Source organism: Silurus aristotelis (assembly GCF_946808225.1).
Source record: "Silurus aristotelis genome assembly, chromosome: 6".
NCBI lineage: Eukaryota > Metazoa > Chordata > Actinopteri > Siluriformes > Siluridae > Silurus > Silurus aristotelis.
In genome coordinates, this window is record NC_139579.1 from 23,709,291 (window position 1) to 23,734,619 (window position 25,329).

General features: G+C 42.2%; 1 protein-coding gene across 12 annotated transcripts in view; it reads right to left on the reverse strand.

Annotated features, from left to right (window-relative positions):
* Positions 1–25,329, reverse strand: part of meis2a (Meis homeobox 2a) — a 68,983-nt gene that overhangs the window by 12,956 nt on the left and 30,698 nt on the right. For all 12 annotated transcript variants that reach the window (XM_083545585.1, XM_083545592.1, XM_083545594.1 and 9 more), the window contains one exon: positions 8,572–8,648. In XM_083545585.1, the coding sequence (XP_083401711.1) occupies positions 8,572–8,648 (77 nt within the window). The remainder of the gene's footprint in view (positions 1–8,571; positions 8,649–25,329) is intronic.

Consider the following 25,329-nt stretch of genomic DNA (forward strand, 5'->3'; position numbering starts at 1 on the left):
GTGTAGAAGGGCCCAAGGCCTGTCCCTGATCAGCCCTCACCACTTTCTATTGAGCTGTGTTTGAGTCTTTTGTGCAGCATAACAGGGAGGGCAGGTATAATCTCCATTTCCCATCACCCTCACCTCACACTTTCCTCAAGCTATCAGAAATATGGGTTCTTTTTCTCTTTGCTTTCTACTCTTTATCCCCAAGCTTTAGTGATCGAGTAACAGAGGCTCCATGACTCCTCATATTGTCAGAAACTAAACAGACGGCGTTGTGGATTACCAGGGGAACCTGATAATGACGCCACGGAGGCGTGACATTTCAAACAAAATTGAACGTCAATTGACTGCATCATCTTGGCAACACGAGTGCCGGTGTGGCTACAGTCAGAGACAGGAAATAAGGCCAATCTATTTCTTTTGCTTCATATCAAACATCTTTCTCTCTCAGCTTGTAGCAGGGAATATAATAGGCTGCTTCCACGAGAGAGGAAAGCCTGTATAGAGGGACATCAAATACATACTTCTTACATAACACAAATAGCGCTGAATTGCACATGAGGGTTGTGAAGAGACAGAAACACAAAGTAGGTAGATGGCTGCCCCCATTTTCTTTCCCTTTGTCTTCTGACAGAGTGGGGAATGTAGGGCAGAGAAAATGCAACATCTCAGCAATTAGAAAAAGACACCTTAAGACCGAGAGAGAATAAGAGAGAGAAAGACCAAAATGTCTAAAACAAGGATGCTACGGTTATTAGGTTCCTAAACATAGTCCTGGCTTGAAATACCATATAGTTAATGTGCACTTGTGCTTGTTAAGAGTATTTATGAACACTACACAATCCCTTCAAATGAGAGACAGTAACGTCCAGCAGTTAAACATGCTTTTCTGGAACCTCTCTTGAATAATTGATGTAGCACTCGGCTCAGTAGTTACACACATGCACACACACTAAACCTCCAGGCATGTTTGACGGTGACAAGCTAAACAACACATCACCAGTATAAATAGTCCAGTGTGCTGAAAAGATTGAACCCATGACCCCCTACTAGTCCAGCCCTAAGGTGTACATGTGGGATTGTGCATTTCCCCCTTACAGCATAAATGTACCCCTTAGTGACTTCAGCAGGGCATCTGTCCATCTAGGCCATTTACTGGATCTTCTTCAGGAACAGTTCTTATTAGCTCATGTTCAAGCGTCACTACTAACTCAGTAGTAGCAGGATGAGTCAAATAGAACTCCAAAAACAAAGCTGTTCCCATTTTCCCCTCTATATTCCACCTGAGGCCCTGTGAACCAACAGGACAGATTGTTAAGGTGGAGACTAGAAGTGTTGTAGTGAGTGAGAGTTTCCATTCATCTTCTGACACACAATCCTACTCTCACTAATAAAAAATCTGCAGCAAAGCATTCAACCTACCTTAACATCAGACCCATAAGGTGCACACAGGCTAAGAAATAGGAAGAGAGATACGCTTCTCTCCTCTTTTAGTAAGATGGTTCAAAAGGAGACCATCAAAGTTATAAACAAAAAACACCATGTGCTCAGTAGAGAACTTCAAAACTGTTGTATGTAACCACTAAAAACACCCAATAATATCTGCACCCAAGCTCTGACATTTTGCGAGGGACAGTTGTTCTGCACATGCTCGAATTGAAACATCATTCTTGTGAAGGCTTAATAAATATTCATAAGGCCAAGTGTGGGGGATTATGTGGGCAATGAAGCTCTATTGTGTTTCCAAAATTGGCCATGCTGAATGGTCACGATAGTGGCCTGGATGCTTTGATAACTGGGCTGAATAAAGAGCAACAGTGGTAGTTTACTTTTCTATTTTGTAGACTCTCTGCAAAATGGCAAATGACTACCCTGGTATCCATGCAAATTTGGGATGCATTCCAGAGTGTGATTGTTTCCCAGAGCTTGGGGACATCTATGTAGTGTTCTGGCACTCGTTGTGATGGTACCTCATCTGGAACAGCCCTGCTCTTTGGCATGAAGTGCTTACAGAAACTAAAACAGATTATTGATTTATTGCGTCTTCCATGATAGGGTTATTGGCATGCACCTCGACACCACAGGGCACCGGCGATAAAATTCCGACTCTAAAGAAAGCAGCAAACAGGTACTAGAAATACATTAGGGCCTTGTTTGCAGATGTGATTATGAGGTTGAGTGAGTGCATAAGCGAGGAAGAAACAAGCACCAGAGTGTGAGAGAGAGAGAGAGAGAGAGAGAGAGAGAGAGAGAGAGAGAGAGAGAGAGAGAGAGAGAGAGCATGTCTGAACAAGGTGAGAATGCCGGATGGCCATGCTGGAGCACTATATTTTGGATCAGTCATGTCAGGAGCTGCCTGTTGTGACCCACACCCCTTCTCACTCTCTTCACACCCCAGGCTCTGCAATATGCACCTGTTAAACCTACCATTCACCACCCTACCACACTTATATACTGATAAACTCCTCAATTCACTGCTCGCACTTCAGTCCGTAGCCCACACCCTTAGACATTCTCTTTTTCTCTAATGCCCTTTTATTCTGTTGCAATGTCAGCAAGAATAATGCAACCACACAACACTACGCTCCCTCAATCCCACCCCTCTTTCTTCATCTCGTTCTTTTCTCCCGCTTTCTCTCTCACTGCACTCTCACTGCCTTTCCACACCTGTAGGCTTTATTTCTCTAATGTGGGCTGTATTTACCCCTTGCTTGGGCTAGAAGGAAGAGCTGATATACAGCTCCCTATAAATAATGTCAGCTGCGGAAAAAGCCAATTGATCTGTGTGCGACTTTCCTCCTCAGTAGCACTGCCAGAGTACACAGACAGGAAGCTCAGCAGTGACAAGGCCCATACATCCCAGCACTACCAGGCTGCTTGCATAGCCAATGAGGACCTTTTGTGGTATAACTGAAGGTTCATTGATTAATGTGCTTCCATGTTTAACCTAACGACAATGTGAATCAAACTATGGTTACACGCTTAAACTTTACTCTCTTGTTCAGAAAGCATTTAAAATGTTCTGGTCCTAATTTTAAATGAAGCACGCAGATACCCATTATCTCTAACGAACAAAAGTGGGGCTGAAGTTAGTGGCACAAATCAAGACCAATATCACAGCCCTTACCGCTGTACAGTGAGGAAAACCATGGAGAAACCATTCCATCCAATGAGCACTAAAGTGAAATGGAACCTCATAAACAGAGCCTTGACTGTATAGACTTTACATTTTATCTTTAAGCACTTTCCCTTTTATGGGCCTTTGCTCCCTGTAATCCAGAAAGAAAGAAAGAGAGAGAGAGAGAGAGAGAGAGAGAGAGAGAGAGAGAGAGAGAGAGAGAGAGAGAGAGAGAGAGAGAGGGAGAGAGAAAGAGAGAGAACATGAGTAAGAACAAGACCGGCATACATAAAAAAGAGGGAAATGGTGAAAAAAAAGGGAAAGAAAAAGAAGAGAGGAAAAGAGAGAGAGAAGTCACAAATCTTGCTGCTATTCCAGTACGTGACATCTCTGCTCGTTTGCGGCTGCTCATTAACAAACAATACTGCTGTGAAATTGGTTTAATGACAACGTAATAAAATTGCTATTCTGCTCACAGATGGCCTGAGGCGCATGGAGACTCAGCGAGGCTCACTAAGGGTGCCAACACACATTAAGCTGCTTATTCATGAAAACTGCAATCCTCTACTCTTAGACTCTCTCTCTCTCTCTCTCTCTCTCTCTCTCTTTCTCTCTCTTTCTCTGGCTCCCTCCCCTTTACACGCCATACCTGGAAATGAAATAAATTAACCCACTTATTTGCCCTTGTATTCTCCTTCTCCTTCTCCCCCACCCCAACCTTTTGCCCTTTGCAGTTTTTTTCCCTTCAAACAGAAATGATGATGTAAAAAACCTACATAAATGTCTGTAGCCCTTGTTATTAGGCAACTCACCAATGAAACTAAGCCACTGAGAAACAAAAGCACTGGAAGAGTATATAACATGCACTCTTACTTTTCCCGTATACACATCCCCAACTTTCTTCATCCTATTGACTACATTACAAATTGATTCTCCAAATATTAAGATTATCCTTTTTACTATTGATGTTATGAACAGGTACTCAAACTATTAGCCAGTGACTGCCAAACTGGTGGTCATAACTGAGTGGCAACACTCACAGTTAGTGCATAAAAATATTGCCAAGCTACCACCCACCCATCTTAACAGGTCCTGTAAATGACACCTGAGTGCTCAGCACCTAGCATTGGCATCGCTACATGCACACTAATATAAACCCACGTAAATGTGTTCACACTGTGTGGGGAAAATGTAGACATGGAAGCAAAGTATATTTGATACATACTGAAATGTTTCTTCATTAACAGACTGTTGTGTTGACAGGACAGGACTGGTATTTATTCCAAAATGTGAGATACGTATTTACTCAAGTGCTGGAGACTCACTGCACAATGAAATCGGATTATCACTGTGGCACTATGGGGGATATCCAGATCAAATGATCCTAGAGAGGAGGGAGTGTGTATGAATGTGTGTGTTGGGGGGTGTAAGGCACTTGGGATCTGACAACAGAGTCAATTCTGCTAATTAACTGCCAATTAGCGGGTCCTAAATGAGGGGGATGATGATGTGGCTGCTCTGCCAGCCAGCCACAGTTGCTCCCTAGCCAGGCCTCTTCTCATCTACTCATCTCTTCTACTTTATACTGTAGCTGTATATTTAGAAAGCGCATGATGCACCATGGTTGCTGCTCGGACTCCCAGGTGGGATCCTAAAAAAGGTCTGACATTTCCATGTGGGTCAATGTTAAATGGATAACCAGCAATGTCAACTACACTGCTGTCTACCTTAGATGATGTGTTTTGTGTATAGATAGATAGATAGATAGATAGATAGATAGATAGATAGATAGATAGATAGATAGATAGATAGATAGATAGATAGATAGATAGATAGATAGATAGATAGATAGATATCTTATACATATATGTGTACAAAAGGTAGAAAGCCACAAATGACCCTGCTTTAAAAAAAGAAAAAAAGATCCCATGCTCTTGATCAGGAGTTAAAAAAAAGATATGCAAACTTGCCTATTCAAATGGTATTTTACTTTTGGAAAATGTTGGTTATTATTTTGAATTTAATAAGAGCTGTGCATGCCAAATAAGTTAGTCATAAAAAAAACATAAAAACATTTAGAAAGCAGCTCTGTTTCTGCATATCTCACTTGAGTGTTTAAAGGAAGCAGAAGTTTCGAAGCTATTAACAAAGTTGACAGTGCAGGGAGCACTTGTGCTGGTACAGACTGGCAAAGGGTGAGAGAGGCCAGGAAGGGCAGTTCAGCTGTAACTTGTCAGGTCGTGTTAATTTGTGCACACGAATGCAAGATGAAAATTGCCTTAGATGCTGCATTAAGATTAAGCATCTAAGCATTTGAGCATGTGGAGGGGAAATATAGTGCCTGTTTTGCAGCTTCAGCGGGAGGTTATGCTTCCCCTTTTGTCACCTCATCAGCTGGGATTTGGGGGGGGCCCCAATTTGAAAGCCTAATTTGAAGTTACCTATTGCTTTCCATTTCACATTCTCATTTGCTTTCATATTGGTTTGTTCCTTCACAAATAATCAAGACAACAAGGGAAGAGTGGGTAAAAATAGAAAATGGCACAGTGCCCTCCTTATTGTTATTAGTGATCCACAGTCGTGGCAGCAGCATTGACTCTGGTGGCAGGGAAATGGTCCAGCGCTTACACATTAGGCAACAACCCAACAAGGGCTGATTTCCTTCTTTTTTAGTATCTTTCTCTCTCTGTTTGTCTGTCATCAGACTCATCTTTCAGACTGTGGAACAGTGGTGTGCCAGGCAAGCTATGCTGGGGAAAAGGAGGGGGTAAATAATGCTTGGTCGGGGTGTTTCGGGAGTAAAACAGAGGCATGTCTTGCTGAGCCTGATGCTGGGACATGAAAGGATGCGGTCAGGCCCCATTTAGTCCAGACTGATAGAATAACACACAGGCTTTGAGAATGACAACTGCAGCTGGAGCATCCCATTTACTCTCTCTTCCTCTCTCTCCCTTGTTCTCTCTCTGGCTTCTCTTTAACCCAGGACAAAACAGCATGCTATCATGTGCAAACTTAAACAAACCATTTTGGCAATGTTTACCTGACTTCAAAAACCTTCAAAATGTAAATAAGCATAGCTGGAATAAAGGCTAACTAATAGCCACTTCAGTGCAACCTTTATATCTAAGGATGCTGTGTCATTTAAGTAATCAAACCAGGTTATTGTTTGAGCAGCTATTAATGCCCCACCTTCCCACACAAACATCTGTAGACACATTGTACTTTAACCCACACTGTGGGAGTGTCTTACAGTATTAATTTTGTGCAGTCTCTATCTGTCTCTCTCTCTCATGCAGGTGTGTTTAGGCATTGGGAGAAATAGTAAGTAGTAGACGGTAAGGAAGTGTATAAGGATTGCATGACAGATACACACACATAAGCACACAGCTGGAGTTGGTCTAGGGGTAGCCTAGGTGGGAGCAGGTACATGGACAGGTAAGGGAGAAAAGCTGGCATAGCAATACATAGGATAGAGAGAGAGCAAGAGATGCCCCGGTCTACTGACATGTGTACAGAGTGCCCTTGTGCCATCCTCCAGGGCCAATTGTGCCTCAGGACAAAGCCGTGATTCAGCACATCCTCCCCTAAGGGACAATTGGAAACTGAAGACGTTGCCCTAACCCCAACCCCTCCCCACCTTCTTACTTGCCCTCTCCCTGTCTCTCTCTCCTTACTGTTATCTCTTTGTGCTGCTGGCTAGATCCACACCAGTGCCCGATATCAAAGCAAGGCCATACACAATGCCTGTTTAGAGCAGGAATTCAGGAGCCTTTTTGGCCTATCAACAGGAATTTCATATGGCAAAGGTCTGTCATATTCTGATTCCTATACCACCTCCAGCAGGACAAGAAGACACCAGAAGAAGAGGGGGTCTGTCTGAACAAAGACATGCTTAACTCGATGTCTCAACCTGACTGCTGAAAAAAACAGTATCCTGTCTATGGCTCATCTTTCAAAGCTTCAGAAGAATATTGCTTACCCGTATTTCATATGGGTAAGAGTTCTGATGAAGGAATAGAGCAAGCGATGGGCATTCTTCTCTCCCACAGTCATAATGAGAATGCTTCTATCAACCTGTCTCCTGTAGCCTCTTCACAGTATTAGCAACATGCTGTGTTTTTGAGGTTTCAGGGCATAAAATGAATTGAATCCTTGCATCGTCTGTCTGTCTGTCTGTCTGTCTGTCTGTCTGTCTGTCTGTATCATACTTCTCTGTCTGTCTTGTTCCAGCTTCCTAGTTTAACAGTCTATTTCTGCATTAATCACCATGACACAGGCAAGGCAACTCAATTTTCTGCTCCTATAGCTAAGGTGCATGGGGCACTGAAATGGCAGCAAGAAGCATGAAACAGCCAGGCGGGGGCTAATCTTTAGTTACTAGTGTAATTGAAATGCTATCCACACTGTAGGGTGCATTAAAGGCAGATAACAGCAGTTCCTGTGGTCAATTTAAGTAGCTTGACTTCCCCAGGAAAAAAATTGGCTGCCAGATAAGGCAGACAAACCAGGCTAATTCTCCAGGCATGTCCCTCATTGTGATCCAGAAAAAATAAAGTAAAAAAAAAAAAATGAATCACAGAACCAAAAAAAAAAAAAAATCAATTGACCCTCAGGTGGCATGTGAGCCTGCAAGGCAGATAAACCTAAAAGCTTGGTTAATGTCGGCCTGCCTGTATAGAACAGATAGAGCACGCCATAAATGAACCAGCTTTGATAAATATATTAAGAAAGGCTGCAAATAAAAGGCGGGGACTTCTCATTTGTAAATAGAAAACCCTGTACATAGAATTAGAATGATAAAATGGGGTTCCATGTAATAAAGTTTGTGTAAAAACCCCAAATCCGTGCAAATACCTTTCCCAGAATTGTGAAAAGAAGCTGTCAGTTCGATTAATCTGAACATCACTGACAAAATGTACGGAACAAAATGAAGCTGCAGATAAAACTGGGTATCGCATTTTGATAAGTAATTCTTGTATCATTTCCTTGCCTCTGTGATCGTTTTATTTAATCCACCACCCCCAGTTATGTGCTAAGCCATGTACAAAGGCAGTGCTGGCCAGGCCACTGAAGCCTTAATCCACCTTATAGCATGTGTAAAAATGGAAAAAGGTTTTGGGAGGGGGCAGGCGATGGTTTCAGTACTGCAGCTGATAGAGGAAGCGGGATCATGGTTGGAAGCAGGGGCGGAGGTGTAAGATCTTCCTTTTTTGCTTAAACATATCAAAGAAAATAAATATATATCAAACACAGGGTGGTGGCTTGGCGTTAAATGCTTTACTGATAGCTAGCCATGAATGATCAGGCGGGTAAAAAAGATGAGGAAAGGGTAGATAAATAAAATGTTTTTCACAGTTTATGAGCATTAGCCTAGCCTCGGCTGGAAGGGAGAGGCATGTGAAGCCTTTCAAAAATGAAAGGCATAGCTATGCTGGTGACAGAGATAGCAACATCAAGACTTGACTTACCAGTTGTTTACTTGTAAAATGGTTAGGCCTGTGTCTTGGGCTAGCTGCTTTTTCTGTTCTTCTGATGGGTACGGGTGCTGAAAAAAAAAAAAAAAAGAGATTTCGGGTTTTATTTTTTAATACTCAAGCTGTAGGAATGTGTACCTTCCTTTTTGTTGTATGACCCAGATCAGTATTAGTGTTTGTATGTCTATGTCAAGTCAGTTGTGTAACACAGAACCTTACTTTAGTTACACTAACAGAATGGTGTGCATGTTTAGTCATGACCTCCACCCTACTCAAGTGCTAATATGTACACACACACACACACACACACACACACACACACACACACACACACACACACACACACACACACACACACACACACACATACGTACACACGTATGCCTGTTACGGGCAGTAAAACAAGTTTGTCAGTAGCAGCAATGCTGCTCCACCCCCCAGTAGATAACCACAAATCCACACACCGCACACTTCCACTTTTTACAGCTACAGATTGTTTGTAACATGCTGATCATTCCACTTGGCACTTCCTCTGAACTCTGCTGAATTCCCCTGCTGAATGAAGCTCAGGCCTGAATGAATAAGGACAGAATAAATCTTCCTGTTCCTAGACTGCAACAACGGGGGAAAACATATGAGGCTAATTTTTCTCATCCCTGGTGTCTTTTCATCCACCGCTCCTGAAGGCTGGCCAAATCAGTAAAGCAAGACATTTTTCTGAAAGATCTCTCATTGCTGCAAATTCTACCTGAAAATAAAATTCCCCAGCCATGGATGCAATGACACAATTTGTGTCAGCTTCAATATGCCAAATACAAGACAACAGAAATGACAGGCCCGATTTTTTTTCCTTCTTCTCTTGCCTGTCTGTGCTGTGAAGCATGACAAAACAACCCAGATCTGTAGTGACAGATGTCTTTAAGAGCCAGATTAGGGCTCAAAGCTCACAACAGAACAAACATCATACCTCACTTTCATATTCAACACAAGAACACAAGCGCTTGCACAAGCATGGCACTCGTATACACACATTCAGTGTGATGGTGAGTTAAAATCTTAATGTATTTAGTAAAATGAGGGTGTGCAAAATGTACAACCTTGTTTGCTGTCGCATTAATATACTTTAAGAAATGCTGCATAATACAAGCACATGTGTCCACATACAAGCATGAAGGGGAAAGTTTTTATCCTGTAGCCTATTCGGATTTGATTTTCATACAAATTCAAAAAATGCTTCTAATTAATACGAAAACAACCCAAAGATCAAACTGATAATGAAAGGGCTACAAAAAATGTTTCATAATTTGTATATACTCCAGCTTATAATATTTTAAAATTGTTAACTAAGAAATATGATAACACTTGCATAAAAATGCATTTTGTGATTGCTGGGTGATGACATCTTGTTGGCAAAAGGAGATCAAATTTTTTCCCTCCCTGCACAGACACATGTCTGATTGTATGAGCAGTGTGTGTGCTTTCCTTTCCCCTTTCATCAGTGAACAACAATGCTTAACCAAAGCTGACTGTCTGGATGCTCTGCTTTAGCCTCCTCATATTAACTGGGTTGAGCCATGATACGTGCAGAGGCAGTAAGGATACTGTGCTGGTGCAAGGGAGAGAGAGAGAGAAAGAGAGAGAGAGAAAAAGAGAGAGAAAGAGGACAACAGCAGATTGGATGTGGTCCTCAGTCATTTACATTGTATTAAGGCTTCCTGGGCCGCTTGGGCCCGGCATGGGTCATCAATCGGCCTGTGGCAGGCTGTGGCGCAGCACAGCCTGGTGATAAATGCATGCTTCTCTGCCTGCAACAAAATGAATGGTTTGAACAAACAAGAAAGATGTCTCATCAAGGAGAGTGGAGATATTAAAACTCCATACAGAAAAAAAAAGAACAGAGCAAAAAAAGCCCTGAGTAAGGATATTTTCTGTCACCACAGAGACATGACACACAAAGAAATCCTGTTTCATTTAGCAGGACTCCATCAGTTCTGTTCTGCACACTGCAGTAAATGCAGGTTTGTGTTTTCTATCCCTCTCCATTTGACTCCCCCTCCTCACCTGTCTCACTCCCTGTCTTACCCTGCTTTATTACCGACAGTTGACCACCCACACTTTACATTCATGCCTTCAAAATACATGTTGTGATGTTGTGATGCAAAGTGCAAAATATATTGAGGGAGGCTAGAATGCACTACATATAATAGGCTGGAGTTTGTTGTGGAAAAAAAGAGGTAAAAAAATATATATTTTCTAGCCTTCTCCCTCAGTGCCCCTGAAGAACATGCTTACTTAATGGCTGAAATGCAAACTTGCTTTAAGAGATCACAGAAATGATTGAAAATCTCCTTGCTCACTTCAAATCCAATCAATAGAGCGAATTACAAACTCCCAGTCCAATATCCTGAGAAACTGATTGACCACAAAATGTGAAGAAGTGCAGTCTATAAATAATTAGGCAGAGAAATGAGCAGGTTATTTTATTGCAGAGGCCAGCGCTAGCCTCCGATCGAAACAACTCTGTTAATTATGCTGCGGCCTGTTAATGGCACTGGCGCTTTGCTCTCTCCCCCCCCCGCAACACTCTATCTGTCTCTCCCTCCCTCTCTCACTCTTACACACACACAGACACACACACAAGCTCATTCTCACTTACTCATTCTGTAAGTGCCTCATGGGATACACCATTGGATCATGCAGTCCACTGCAAGTACATGTTAGGATTTTTTATTTCCCAAAGTGCATGTGTGTGTGTATATGTGTGTGCGTGCTTGCAGTCTTGCAATCGGTTAAATTACAGAGTGCCGCGGTCGAACATAATGACCGCTGTAGCATCAGCCCCCCAACATCACCCCCAACAACATCCATGTACCCGCACTAATACAGTGCAATCCCCCAAGACACACACACACACACACCACCCTCAAGAGCAGTGGGCTGACCATGCTGCTGATGGATGACTTCATCAGCGGAGGAGCAGGCTGCAGGTCAGGGGGAGAAGGAATCCTGCCGTTTTCTTCATGCTAATGAAGGTTTGCAAATCACCTGCTTTCTTACTTTTACACACACAACCATAAATATTACACTACACACGCTATATATGCTCCCCATGTCTTCCAAATAATTTCTTAACAGCAGGTGCCTGAAATATCATACATTGTATTTCATGCAAATTTTATGCTATTTTTTTTATAATAATAATAATAATAATAATAATAATAATAATAATAATAATAATAAAAATCATGCCCACTGATAATGATCTAATTATTGACATAGATCACACAATCCTATTTTGACAAGACTTTCATAAAACCATATAGATGACATGAATGGTAATATAATATTTATAATATTGCCTTTAATATATTAATCATAAAATTTCATTTATGAAAAAGAGTTTTTCTGATATTTAATAAAAATTGCAGAATCATCTACTGACAGCTCAGCTGTTAGCGTATCCCAGTAATGTGTGACCTGTCACTTGAGTGTGACATTTTGTTGACTTAAAGCCGAGCACTGTTTAAACTAAAGACAACATCTCCTTATGTGGAGCTTGGCATATGTGTGTGTGGGGGGTACAAGTGAAAAAGAGGTTCAAGTTTTGTGTTTGTTTTATTTTTTTTTGGGAGTAAGCTGCTTCCTGACAACAGGGTGAAAACAGGCAAGAATGCAACAAAACTCAATGAGTCAGGCTGCTAACTGAACTGCCACACCCAACCCCTGGAAACACAAACACACACATACCTACTTGCACCTAGGTTTTATGATACAGTTTGAGCTATCACATGCTTGCCCCCTAAAACCAGAATATGTATCCCAGAATGTGTATCATGGTCCTTCACACTCATACACTTTCCTGGGATTCCACATTGTGAAGGGTTAGAGAGCCACAGCAACTGTATTAATGCACTTGTTTCTGTGTAGGTGAATCATATCCAAGTGGTGCCTGGGCACAGAAGCCACACAGTGATGGTGAACAGCCTCTCTCTCTCTCTCTCTCTCTCTCTCTCTCTCTCTCTCTCTCTCTCTCTCTTTCTCTGTCTGTGTGTGTGTTTCATTATATCTTTTGCTTTCTCAGTAGCTATGCCCCTTCAACAATCACTATTTCTACTACTATTTTGCAATGCTGGCTTAATGCCAATCCCCTGTTTTGCTCTACATTGTTAATTTATGTTCACTGAAGAGGTGCAAGGTTCTCCAACAACTTTGGCTATCAGTTCGCTTGCCAAGCAAACTGTTGCCTTGCAAAAAAAAGTGCAAATCGCATGGCATGATGGGGAGGGGTAATGGAGAGGGGGTGAGTCAGCCCCTGAGGATGTCCTAGAACAGGGCTGCTGAGGGCAAACATGCATTAGGGCTAAAAAGCAATCACTCCCACACTCTTACCCAAGGCTATCTCAGGGCAACATACACATGCACAGTACTCTGTGCCAAGAAACACCCGGTGGACAGTTACCGCAATGTTTAGTCTTTAACTGTGGTTCATAGCAAAGGCTGCCCTCAAATCCAAACGTATTAAGTGAACTGGGCTTCCCTGACTTTGATATACATTTTTTTCTGAAAGGACCAAAATATTAACAAGTTGTATTACTGAGCATGCTCAAACAAATTGGTAACAAACTATGCATCTCAAATACTATATAGCCCCTAAACAACCTAAAATACACTCATGAAATATAGTGTGTGTGTGTGTGTGTGTGTGTGGTGTGTGTGTGTGTGTGTGTGTGTGTGTGTGTGTGTGTGTGTGTGTGTGTGTGTGTGTGTTTGCAGCAGTAATAGTAGGGATGAGGGAGAACCTTATGACTTGGAGACAAAAGCCCCTCTTTGTTTCTCTCACTGCAAACTTGCGCCATGGCCTGCAGCCATAATGATGAGGCTGTTTAATCATCAGATCAAGTTCGTGGCTTCCCTTTCCACCATGGCTGGCCAGCCCTTTCAAGAGGAGAAACCTGATATGCATGTCCTTGCAGGGGAACGAGGGATAAGGAGAAGGCAGAGACGATGAATCTGCCTCTGATCCATTCAGTCACTAGATTCAACCCATTCAACCTAATTCAGTTGTCTCTCCAAGACTCATCCTACAAACTAGGAGTTGAACATAGTTCATTAAAACTAGGTGTCTCACTCTGTTGATGTAACTTGTTAGTCGTGCTGCCCTACTCTCTAAACCCACCAGTCCAGGCCTTTTTTTTTTTTTTTTTATTATAAACGCCTGACAATAGGCTTATTTAAGCTTTTATTGTTATCTTCATTCACATATTCTTTTGAAATAGGTGGTCACTACTGTTTATGGGAACAGTAATGGGATAACGCCTGAGGGCTTTCCATTGTTGTACACTGTGGTCAAACCCAGGCCAGGGGTGTAAAAGTGAAAGGGAGAAGCCCATGGCTGGGTCAGATGGCATGGCAAAGCCCAGGCACTTATCACTATTGCCTGTCATAAAGTAAAGTGACTATTCATGCTTGAAGCTAAATTGGGCCAGTCTAGTGCATAAACATCAACACCAATTTAAAGACCTAGGCACACATTGTAAAGCAGCACATGGGATAGGTCAGCAGAGAACTTGGGGTCTGCTAAATTTTTTAAAACAAACTAATTTTATCATATATATGTGTTTCTTATCCCTTATTTTCTGAGAACCCTAGTACTTTCTCTCTATATAACCCAATCTTGTAATGTTATTTTGTTACGGTATCTTAATATCTTAAATGTGTCTATTATATCTAAATGTTATTGTATTTTTTCCATTATGTAGACATTTATTTACTATTAAGATCTCAGGACATTAACCCCCCCCAAACACACACAAACACACACACACACACACACACACACACACGTACACACACACACACACACACACGCGCACACGCGCACACGCGCACACACGCGCACACACGCGCACACACGCGCACACACACACACACACACACACACACACACATTCGAGCAAAGTCCCCTGTTCTGTTACACCAGACTTTGTAATGACTTTATCGGTCTGGATAGCACCAATAAGCAACAGACTCTAGATTCCTCATGGCACAGGCATTACACCATTAGGCATCTAACTACCCCCAACTACTGCTTCAGCACAATCCCAATCTCCCTAGTTCCAAGATCCCCAAGGCTTTTCTTTCATATACATTGCTTGCACTACAAGAATAGGGGGTTATTGTTCACTTGTGAATGCTAAAAAGAACTGGATTCTCCTATATAGCATAACTTCGTGGTTGAAGAAAAAAAAAAAAAAACTCTAATCACCCTAATCACAGAGCCCAGAGTCCTTCAGTCAGCCATCCCCATGTCTGAGAGGGTCTCAGTAGTGTGCAGCTAATCTCAAGCTCTACTTTCCATCGTGGCACTGCTCTGCTTTGAGATTGAGACCAGAATGGGGAAAGGGTCTGATCTAAGACTATAGAGGCTTATCTATAGAACCAATAATGTCATGTGTTTAGTCCACAAAGCTTACTACTAGAAGTGGCATTTGCATTTTTTCCTTTTTTTCGAAGTACAAAGCTAATGTGAAGGACTATTTACATACACAACAGATCTCTTTTTTTCTAAAGAAAGATATTTGCTTAGGGAGACTAACCAAAAATGGCTCAACTTGACTCAAGCAAATTTCCACTGTCAAACTAGCAGGACAAACAATAACGTAGTGCTGTAATAATGGCAAAAAAACGGGAGCAAATCTGTGATGTCAAACTTGGTTTAAGGTCAGAACTCTCAGAAGAGTAAGCCCAACATTTAGCCATTAGTTGGGAATGTGGGGCAGGCTGCAAACAGCTGCAGGGGCCACATCCTGTAGGTTAATGATGCTAAAAGTGTAGAAGTCAAGCATGGCGTCCATTTAGCTGGCTCTGAGAGAGGACTAAACAACATCTCAGCAGAGAGGCCAAATCCCTCTACAAATACACACAAACACTCACTCTCTCACTCTCACTCTCTCTCTCTCTCTCTCTCTCTCTCTCTCTCTCTCTCTCTCTCTCTCTCTCTCTCTCTCTCTCTCTCTCTCTCATCCATATGAAAGCATAGACACTTGAGCCAATAAAACAGAATCTACAATAACTTGAAGCCACTCCATTAGCATTTGCAGGAGCACTTCTTGATGACGGAGCTGAGCTAAATCTCAGTCTTTCTGCAGTACCTGTGCTATGTTGCATTCAAAAATGTTGCATTCAAAAATGCACATACAGGCAATGTATTTGTTGTTAATTGAAGTGCCTTGGAGGCCTAGACAATCTCCATGTTTCAATGTTGTGATAGAAGAGCAGTTTTAAATGGCTTTTAAAGGCACAGGGCAAATAGAGGACTGGAGGGATTTAGGCAGGCCATGTCAGCCTTCTTTAAGAGCATTCCAGTAGCTCCTTTAGCATGTAGTGCTCTTCTGCTCAATCCTGCCCCTAGGCCTGCTGACCCCTGACCTGGTCGGTCGGCTTGGCTATAGAATCCTCGTTTGTTACTGGTTTTATCCACTGACAAAGCAGGCAGGAAGCTGGCAACTGCCCAACAGCCCCATGGGAGGATGACCATCAGCTTGCTCAGCTTACCACTTATTATAGGAAGAGCAGGGCGGGGGAGGGGACTGTTGCGGGGGCTAAATCAGAAACGTGGCTGACCTTTTTTTCTTGCCGACAGTTTTTCTAACTAATGAAACGTGAAAAAAGCCTGGAAGCCACAAACGTTCCTGTCTCCTGCTAACCCGATCAGCAACGCATGTTAGCGCCTATCAGGCAGCAGTCCAGGGACCTGACAGACAGTCTAAATCTCATCTGTGTAACGTTTCACAAAGCACATTGAAACATTCGATCTCTCCCTCACACACATACAAGCTTCATAAAACTAACTTGTTTAATACTTATTTTACATCATAATGCCCTCTAATAAAGTTAATAAAGACATTTTAGCTTTACATCTAGTACATTTCCCAGAAATTACAAGCTACCACTTTCCACTTTCTTCCTCTCCCCAAACTATACTTTTTACTGAAGCATCAAAGAGAGCTCAAGTAATCCAAACAGAGCCACATATTCACAAAGCTCACGTGCTGTCTTAGAAGAGAAGATAAAGGAAGATTTAAAGATCCACTAAGAGCTTTTTGGACTGACCAATGCCACAAACAGGAGATTCTTAGCTCAAGTCTGCTGCTTAGCCATAGCATAGCAGAGAGTCTAGGCCTGAGAGTGCAGAAGTCTTCTGGACTAGAGCAGGTTAGCAATACAGGGAAAGGCTATTAACCTCTAGGGCTAAAATGCACTCTGATGACTCCCTGGCTCAAAAACTGTTGACAAGCATCTGTGTTCTTTTCAACAACTTACTAAGCTACCCCCACCATCAGCACTGCCCGTTCCCTCGTCAGGAATGTAACACAACCTCAAACTCGTAACCCAAGGCCCTCCACTTCTGCATCACTCTGATGTAAGGTGTAAGACAGCTGTTGTTGAATTTTTTAATGCACTTACATTTCACACTCCGTCACACAACGATTGCCTCCGCTAATGTTTCACGATGCAATCAAGCAAGGAATAGTACAGTAGACTTTGATCAGCAGTAATCAGAGTCCATACTACTATAATTCCGTATTAAAGTGCTTCGGTAGTGCTTGCAGTATTGATAGTGCAGCTCTATTGTGACGGCATGAAGGTCTGCTTTCTTTTAGGGAAAGATATAACCAAAGTCATTATTCAATGGTAAAGCAAGGCATGAAAACCATTTCCTATCAGGTTTACAAAAACAACTTAAATTTACCTTCATATTTTAGACTGTCTCAATGGCCTGGACTGGGAGGCCCATTCAATTTGTTGATTGACATTAATGTCTCAGGAAGTCATTTTTTTGTGAGTGAACCCTGCTGCCTTACACCCGGGCCACTATGGACAGGAACATTAAGTCTTTTTGACCATTCTGTGGTCTGGGGTGGAGGTGGTTAGTGTGGCTGTAGAAACCAGAGGACAATGGGTCCAGTTACACCTTGGGCAAACCAACAAGGGGGCCTATGCCAAGAAAGCTAGGATGGAGCGTCTTTGGCTGTTGTGGTTAAAGACATACGGCACACATCTTGAAATGGCTTCGAAGATCACTCTAATTCTGGGGGCTTGAGATGGTTCTCCACAATTCCATTACTGTCAATGGTTACCACATCTATTATAGCAATTACAAGCAGGTTTCAACACTAGGAATGCTACAAGAAAGAATTGTTAACATCTGCAAAGCTTGTTCCATGTGTCAGAGGTTGTTTTTGCTTAAACACATATCTTTTCCACTCACAGCATATTTCTCCAATGTCACTCCCCACATTTATTTACTTAATTCCACTCAAACTGCGCCTTAAAGAGATCCCTCTCGGTCTGAGTCCAAATAACTTAAAATGATGCATGAAGGCTTGCCTTCCTTTTTCTCCATAGGCTTCATTACTTTTTAATATCTGTGCAGGAAGAAGGAAAATGGCATGGAGATAATCAATGGTATAGAAGCAGTAGGCCATTAATCTCCCAGTGGATTCCATTCTAATACACACACTTGCATGGGCAAACATGGGCTCTGTTGAATGCACATGTCTGCCTGGATGGGTGACTTAATGAAACAGCAAACTCTTGCCTTCTCAGAGGAGTTTCCTCTCAGTGAAAAATGAGTCATCCAGCATTTTCAGCGCATCACAGAGGCAAAGGAAGAGATGGAAACAACACATTGAATTCAGTGGAGACTCAAATATGCCCCATGCGAGCAAGCAGCACAATGTGAGCAGCAGGCCGGAAACAGTGGGAGAACTGGAGCAAGTCCCCATGGAGATTTTATCAAGGATCCCTAATGTGAACAAGAGTTCAGCTGATCTGGGAATAGGATAGTAGGAAAGACAGGGCATGGAAGGAAAGGTGACCTGTAGCAATGAAGCAAAGCTGAAGGACAGATAGATAGCCAGGGAAGGAGAGAGATAGGGGGATATGGGGGAGGAAAGAGAAAAACGGGAAAGGGAAAATGCGGAAAGATATAACAAGAGAGGGGAAGAGGATATGAGAGCACAAGCCCATCACTTGGGTCTGTAGTGGAGTAGGTGAGGTGCATTTTTGGTGTGCTGTAACTGGAGCTAAAACTGGTTCTCTGAGACCTGGTAAACACGCACCTGAAGACAGGATTAGCCACTGTGACCCAGGCACAAAGGTAACACAGGTCTATCTGGGTGGAATTCAACCTCATAGCAAATTTAATTCACATGTGAAACATCTATTGGCAAAAGATTTAGGCACACTTTAGGTAAAGAGCTAAAATGAATGTCTTGGGAATTAGAGAAAAAGAGCAGTGGGAGACATTTTGAAGGGATCTGGAGAAGCTGGTGGGCGGCCTGGCAGCCACCAAAACAGGGACAACAAGCAGATGATTGTAGAAATAAGCAGGGTGAAGTTTGATATGTTTTTCATGTAGGGAGGGCTGCTTGGGGGTGACAGACACAATGCAGCATGCCTAAGAGGATTGCAGGCAGGGATAGAACATGCTGTAGCCCTGAGGTGGCAGAGATTTTGTGCTTGTGTGGAAATCACTGCTGTCACTATGTGTATGATTCACCCCTGCCAGTGCACTCTGCTGTGACGAATGAGCTGCACTTCATTTGCTGGTGATTATGCGGGTTGCTGGCCCTCTAAACCCCTTTGAACTTGTAATTGCTGCTGGTTTTAAATAATGAACATTAAGAGGGATTCGTAAAAGTGTGGATAATTATAGGTTTTCCCCCCTTTTCTTGTGCTTCTTGGAAGAAGGGGAAGAAGAGGAAGAGGAGGAGAAGCAGGGAGGTGGTTCTGGCTGCAGAATCATGCCACATCGTGCCAGGCCTTTTTTTTTTTTTTTTTTTTTTTTTAATCTAAATCAGTGTAGCTGCTCGGTTTGTGAGCTTTATAGTAAGCTTTTGTGTGTGAACCTTAGAAGCCCTGGGGATACAGGGCCTAGCACACAATGATCAATATTTCACAAGATTCTTATCCGAAGTCAAAGCCGGCTCTAGTTAGATTTGCATTTACTGTGCCATGTTCCTTGTACCCTAAACGTGATTCCTTTTAAATAATATGCAGTCTGTGCCTCTTAGTGTTGCCATACATGCTTCCACAAATTACAACTACCAGGGAGGCTCTGCTATGCACTTGCTAATAGTGGTACTAATGAGAACCGGAGCCAAAATATCACATGATCTTTCAAGCATTTAAACAGGGCAAAACCATGTGGTCAGGGGTGTGGGCACACCTTAAGCAGCAGTTTTAAAATTGTGAGTTGGGAAAATCTTTTACTTTGGCTAATAATTTAATTTCCTCTTTTCTATAGATTTAAAAAAAATTAAAGGAAATGCTAAACAGAATGTTTTCAGCAAACAAAATATCATGTGAAATTTTTAAATGCAATTTTAGAGAAAGCTACTGGTCTAAAAACTGTTTGCACATATGCAGGAGATGTGGTACATATTTTTCCATTTTCTTTAATACTACTGGTGCAACGTTTACCAACAAAATCTGATAGAATTTTGGTTGTTCAGAAAATTTTAAATAGGTCAGTATGAAATTTGAAATCCTTATAGTATTTACTGTAAAGAAAAAACAATGACAATATAGCACACAAAATGTTATTTCATATTAGCTTTCCTTAGTTTCTAACACTCAAGTGTACGCTTTTCTTACCATGGCTGTCATGACTGCTACTGTGGCAGTTTATAACATGACAGATGCTTCCTATCTTGATTTAAAACTTTTTAAAACTTCACTAGCTAAACAGGGTATCTGACCAACCAAATTTGTGCCTAAGTGTCTGTGACACAACTACAAAAACAGAAGCAAAGAAAGACTAAAAAACTCACAACACAAAATAGATTTTGGGGGGTTCTTTGGCAAACCAAACAGATAAATGGAGACCGTTTTCGATTACAATACCACTCCCCTTTCTCAGCTCCCCCTTTCCTTCCTTTTTGCCTGCTTTCTTTTTGCTATTTCCATGTTTGTGCTGTTTCTTTTCCCCATACATTTCCCTTCTCCTGGTGTGAGCTGAATATCAAAGGGGCTGCATAGAGGCCTGCAGCACACAAAGCCATCTCTCAGGACCCTCCTCAGATCCAGAGCCACCATGCTGATTAATGCCACAGTCTGCCCATGACCTGCCAGGGTCCAGCCCTTCTAACACCTCTGGCACTGACTAGTGGAACAGAAAGGGACTAAGGGAGAGGAAAGAGGTTTTAAACTCCACCATGTTTCTGATTTAGCCATGAGGGGAAAATCCACATAAAAAATGGCATGGTAAAGAGCATACACATCTGGCCCCGAAAGTCTTCAGTCAGCTTTAGCTTTTCAACATGAGTGTTTGTCTCGTATTGCCCCCACAGCCCATTACATCACTGTAGTGTTTGGAGAAGTAGAGGGCCAGGCCTTTTTCATAGTGTGCACACCAGTGTTATTGCTGTGGATGGTTGACTGAGGTTTGGACGTTTGGGGCCTCCTGCTGCTGAAGCGTGGGTTGTAGGAGGAGTCTCTAATGGGGTCTGGAGTTTATAAATCTGACTGCAATGCTCTGCATGCTCTCTGCTCCGTTTGGCTTCTCTTCAGGTCAAAGGAGATGCAGTCACCTCTGAATGCCAAATCGCCCATCTATGCGGCCTCTGTGGCATGCTCCACTAACCAAGCACGTTAAAAAAAGAAGAAAAAAAAAGCACTGCCACATTCTAACATCCAGCATTATCATCTGGGGCTGAACCATAGTTTAAACACACTGGGTTAGCTTAGCAACTAGGTTCAAATTTGAGAAACCTCAAGCATCTTCACAAACCATGAACAGTTTCTATCGCCTTGTAAAACCTCTCATTTTTGCTCATTTATTCAATAGGGACTAGTGGAGAAATTACAGAGAGCAAAGTAACCTCCAGCAGCAAATTACACATGCAATTACTTTCAGGGATACCCTGCTCTTATGCAGAAAAAAATGTGTAGGTAGAATTTCAGACAGATGGTATTCTTAGTCTGTTTCCTAATCAGCCAGTATTACCATTATATATATATATATATATATATATAGATAGATAGATAGATAGATAGATAGATAGATAGATAGATAGATAGATAGATAGATAGATAGATAGATAGATAGATAGATAGATAGATGGATCGATGGAGACTTTAAAATTGTAAGGTTGGACAAGGGTGTCTGGCAAATACCATAAATGTAAATGTATATATATATACACATTTTTTACTAATATAAACTAATAATAATTCCACAAATTCCAAAGAGTCTCATGCAGCACTTCCTTTTTACTCTCTTCTCTTAACCACACTTAGGGATGTTTTAGCATGTTAGAGTCCCACAGAAGAGTCAACCCTTTAAAGAGTATGACAGCAGGATTAGAAAGCAAAGTCAACAGATTTGATCTTTCAATGAGAAACAATTCCTGAGTCCTTTGCTCTAATGCTGCTGTAACACTTGGAGCTACTGGAGGCTTATGATAGGTGTACTGTAAACAAGCCTTTGTCAGTCACACAGATCCAGGAATTAACATTAAGGTTGTTGACATGAAGTGCTGAAATTGGTGTGACTTTTCTAATAATTATAGAGTCCACAGAAAGCCTCTGTATTTGTTATGAATGGTTTCAAACTTTCAGTTTTCTTTTTACTTGCAACAATAGTAAACTCCTTTCTCATTTAAGGCCAAACATGGCAGACAGCACACGTCTACAAAACAAACGTTTTCCATAATTCATACTGCATGTGCAAAGCCCATGTTTTGATTGTCATGGCGCTTCAATTCATAAAAGAGTGTGTGTTTAACAGTGAGCCTCATCATAACCCCCCGGTTTACAGCTCTATGTGAGAACAAGGGAATCAGAGAACAGATGGCAGACAGGGATGACTTGCATCATCGTTATGGGTCTATTGAACAGTCTGCACTAGAACACGCTCTCTGACAAAAGCACAGAGCAGACCTGCCCCTTTGGTAATTACCCCTACTTCAGCAACTTCAAAAACACAGATACTCTGCAACCCCTGCTGACAATTAGTTTTGCTGCACAAAAGCCTCTCATAAGCAACTCATAAACACGTGTGTGTGTGTGTGTGTGTGTGTGTGTGTGTGTGTGTGTGTGTGTGTGTGTGTGTGTGTGTGTGCGTTTCCTGATAGAATGCCACAAACATAAACAGCCACATGGATGTGCACACACACAAACATACAGCTTTGGCACTGAACCGAACTGTTGCCTGGGTTGCCACGGGTGACTAGAGAGCTGACTTCTGGGTTGGGAAGCAAATGAGCACATGACAGATTAGTGTGTGGGCCTCCTTGAGCCCTGCACCCCTCTGACCCAGTGGCACCCAAACAGCCACCTCACCCCACCTCTAACCACACACAAAACAAGCACTAACCAGGAACTAAATGAAATCGTGTCTTATGAATGGTCAAAGTAATAGGCCTCTCAGCATGGCTGCATTGCCAAGATGAAACAAAACTGATGAAGGAGGAATGTGGGATAAGCTCATTTTAAAGTGGAAAGGCATAGAACATTCATGTATGTGTGTTTGCAAGTCATGTGTGCATCTGAACATGTGCCCAATCTTTAAAAATGTTAGCAGATGTGCTCTAGCAGCATAACAGCAGAAGGATACAATTATACATCTGGATTAGGAATATTTAGAAATGCAGGGAAAGAACATAACTGGTTAGTCTGCTACTGTCATCTTAGCGGACCTGGGCACGCGTATTATTGGCTTAACCTGTTTATTTGCTTATCGGTTCATTTTCCAAAGGGTTTTAAAATCACGTCTCTAGGGGAGTGACCTGGAGGTGACACTGGGTTACTATGGCAATTACTGTTCCTCAGGGGGCAGTGAATGCTGTAGCCCTGTGTGTCCAGGATCAGGTAATACTAAGATTAAGTCCTCATGGATGTTTGTTAAACCCTTTTAACAACAGCATGCAACCAACAAACTTTCCAAAACTCTGGTTTAAAAACTGTATTTTTATTTTTCTAAAAACAAATGTTAAAAGAATCAATAATTCACTTTCAAGCAGCCGCTTAGCACAGACCATCAGCAGCTGCTATGAACCCTTACACCATAAGATGTAAGTTACCTTATAACATAAGCCCATATAAAGACGTGCTAATGTGCTATTAGGTTCTCTCACAGACCTCCAAAATGTTCATGGGATATATCACTTATTTCAGTGACCCCAGGGGAGCAATGCACCTGGCTTTGCAGCTTAGCAGCACTTCCCAATCAAGCTGGTCAGGAGGCAGAATGGCACAGAACCTGAGAGGCTTGATCTCAGAAAGAGACTACCATTCCACCATCTTACCAACTTTAGACTCTTGTAGAAATCCACTCAGCCTTGTTCCTAGACTGTTCAAAGGGGCCTATTTATATTCATTGATAGTTGAAGGTTTACGTTAGTGAAAAGACAGGCCAGGCCTGGAGTGGTATCTTTGTATCTGAGTGCTTCCTGTTTTTATTGCAAGGCCGACCCTTGTCTTTGCAGGGGCGTGAGGGCTGTTCTAGAGGAGGGAGGACAGGGGCACCAACAGGATGAGAGATTTCAAAGTGTTTTTTCTACTAAAAACGTGCCCTAACACATTTTGTAAAAATTCCTCATTGCATATTGTCTTTTTTTACCCCACATCTTACTTTCATTCACTCTTATAGTATGTAAAGCCTGGCAGAGGAATCTACCCTGCTGAGAAGTTTACCTTCCTGATAACATAAGCCTGCTGCACTATGGGAAAGCTTATAGCAACACACTGGGATTTCCCCTTTCCTAATGTTACTGGAAAACATCCAGAAAAGCTTGGAGAAAAGACAGACAGCCTCTGAGTGTGCAAGGCCAGTTTACACCAGCTGATCTCTGCTAAAGATGGTGAAAGACACTGGTTTATGTGCTACTGCATGCTATTTGAGAGTGCATTAAACTAAACACACTATGCTCTTGCATTCTTCATAGAGCATGGTGTGGGACCAGGCATCTTTCCCATCCCTTAGGAAGCTGTTGGTGGGTGCCAATTGAAGCGGTCCTTTTAAGCAGAGACAATTGTAATGGCAAAAAGCTCAGTGAGATTTCTCCCATGAAAGTGTGGGGTCAAAGTGTGCAGGGGAGGCAGGAGAGGGGAGGGCCATCGATTTTGTTATACTGAATCCAAAAGCCAACAATTGTTACTGTTGGCCTGTGTTGTTTTTCTGCGCACGGGTAGGGGGGCTGTCCTTTTGAGCCTTTCAGAAAAGGTGACAATGGCTGGATGTTGAGAACATATGTAGAGAGACCCCTGGAGCTCATGGAAGAGTAGCTCCATGCTGGCCTGAGCATTTGAGAAAATACAACCCTACTCCTTTCATTCTGCCCTCTCTAATGAATGCCTGAATGCCAGAATGCCCCAATAGGCCATTCAGGGGCCAAAGTCCCCAAGAATTCTCCTGAACACAAACGCATCCTGAAATAGGAAATGCATTTGCTTAACAAATTAAAGTAAAAAGTAAAAGAGTTGGATGTGCTAGTGTGCGGTATGTGTTTGACCAAGTAAGCAATTGTATAGGGGCTGCAGTGAGTAGTAGAGGATAATTCAATTAGGCCCTTTTTTCACAGGAAAAAACTATAAAGGTAGGTTAAAAGGAAGGGATTATTGCTTGTACAAGTCTAACCAGGGGTTTTCACAAAAGGGTGCAAAAAAAGATGGGAGAAAACATGTAAAAAGCAAAGGAGCTACTAAAAGAGGAGGAAAATTAGGTCTTGAAAGCTGTACTTCCAT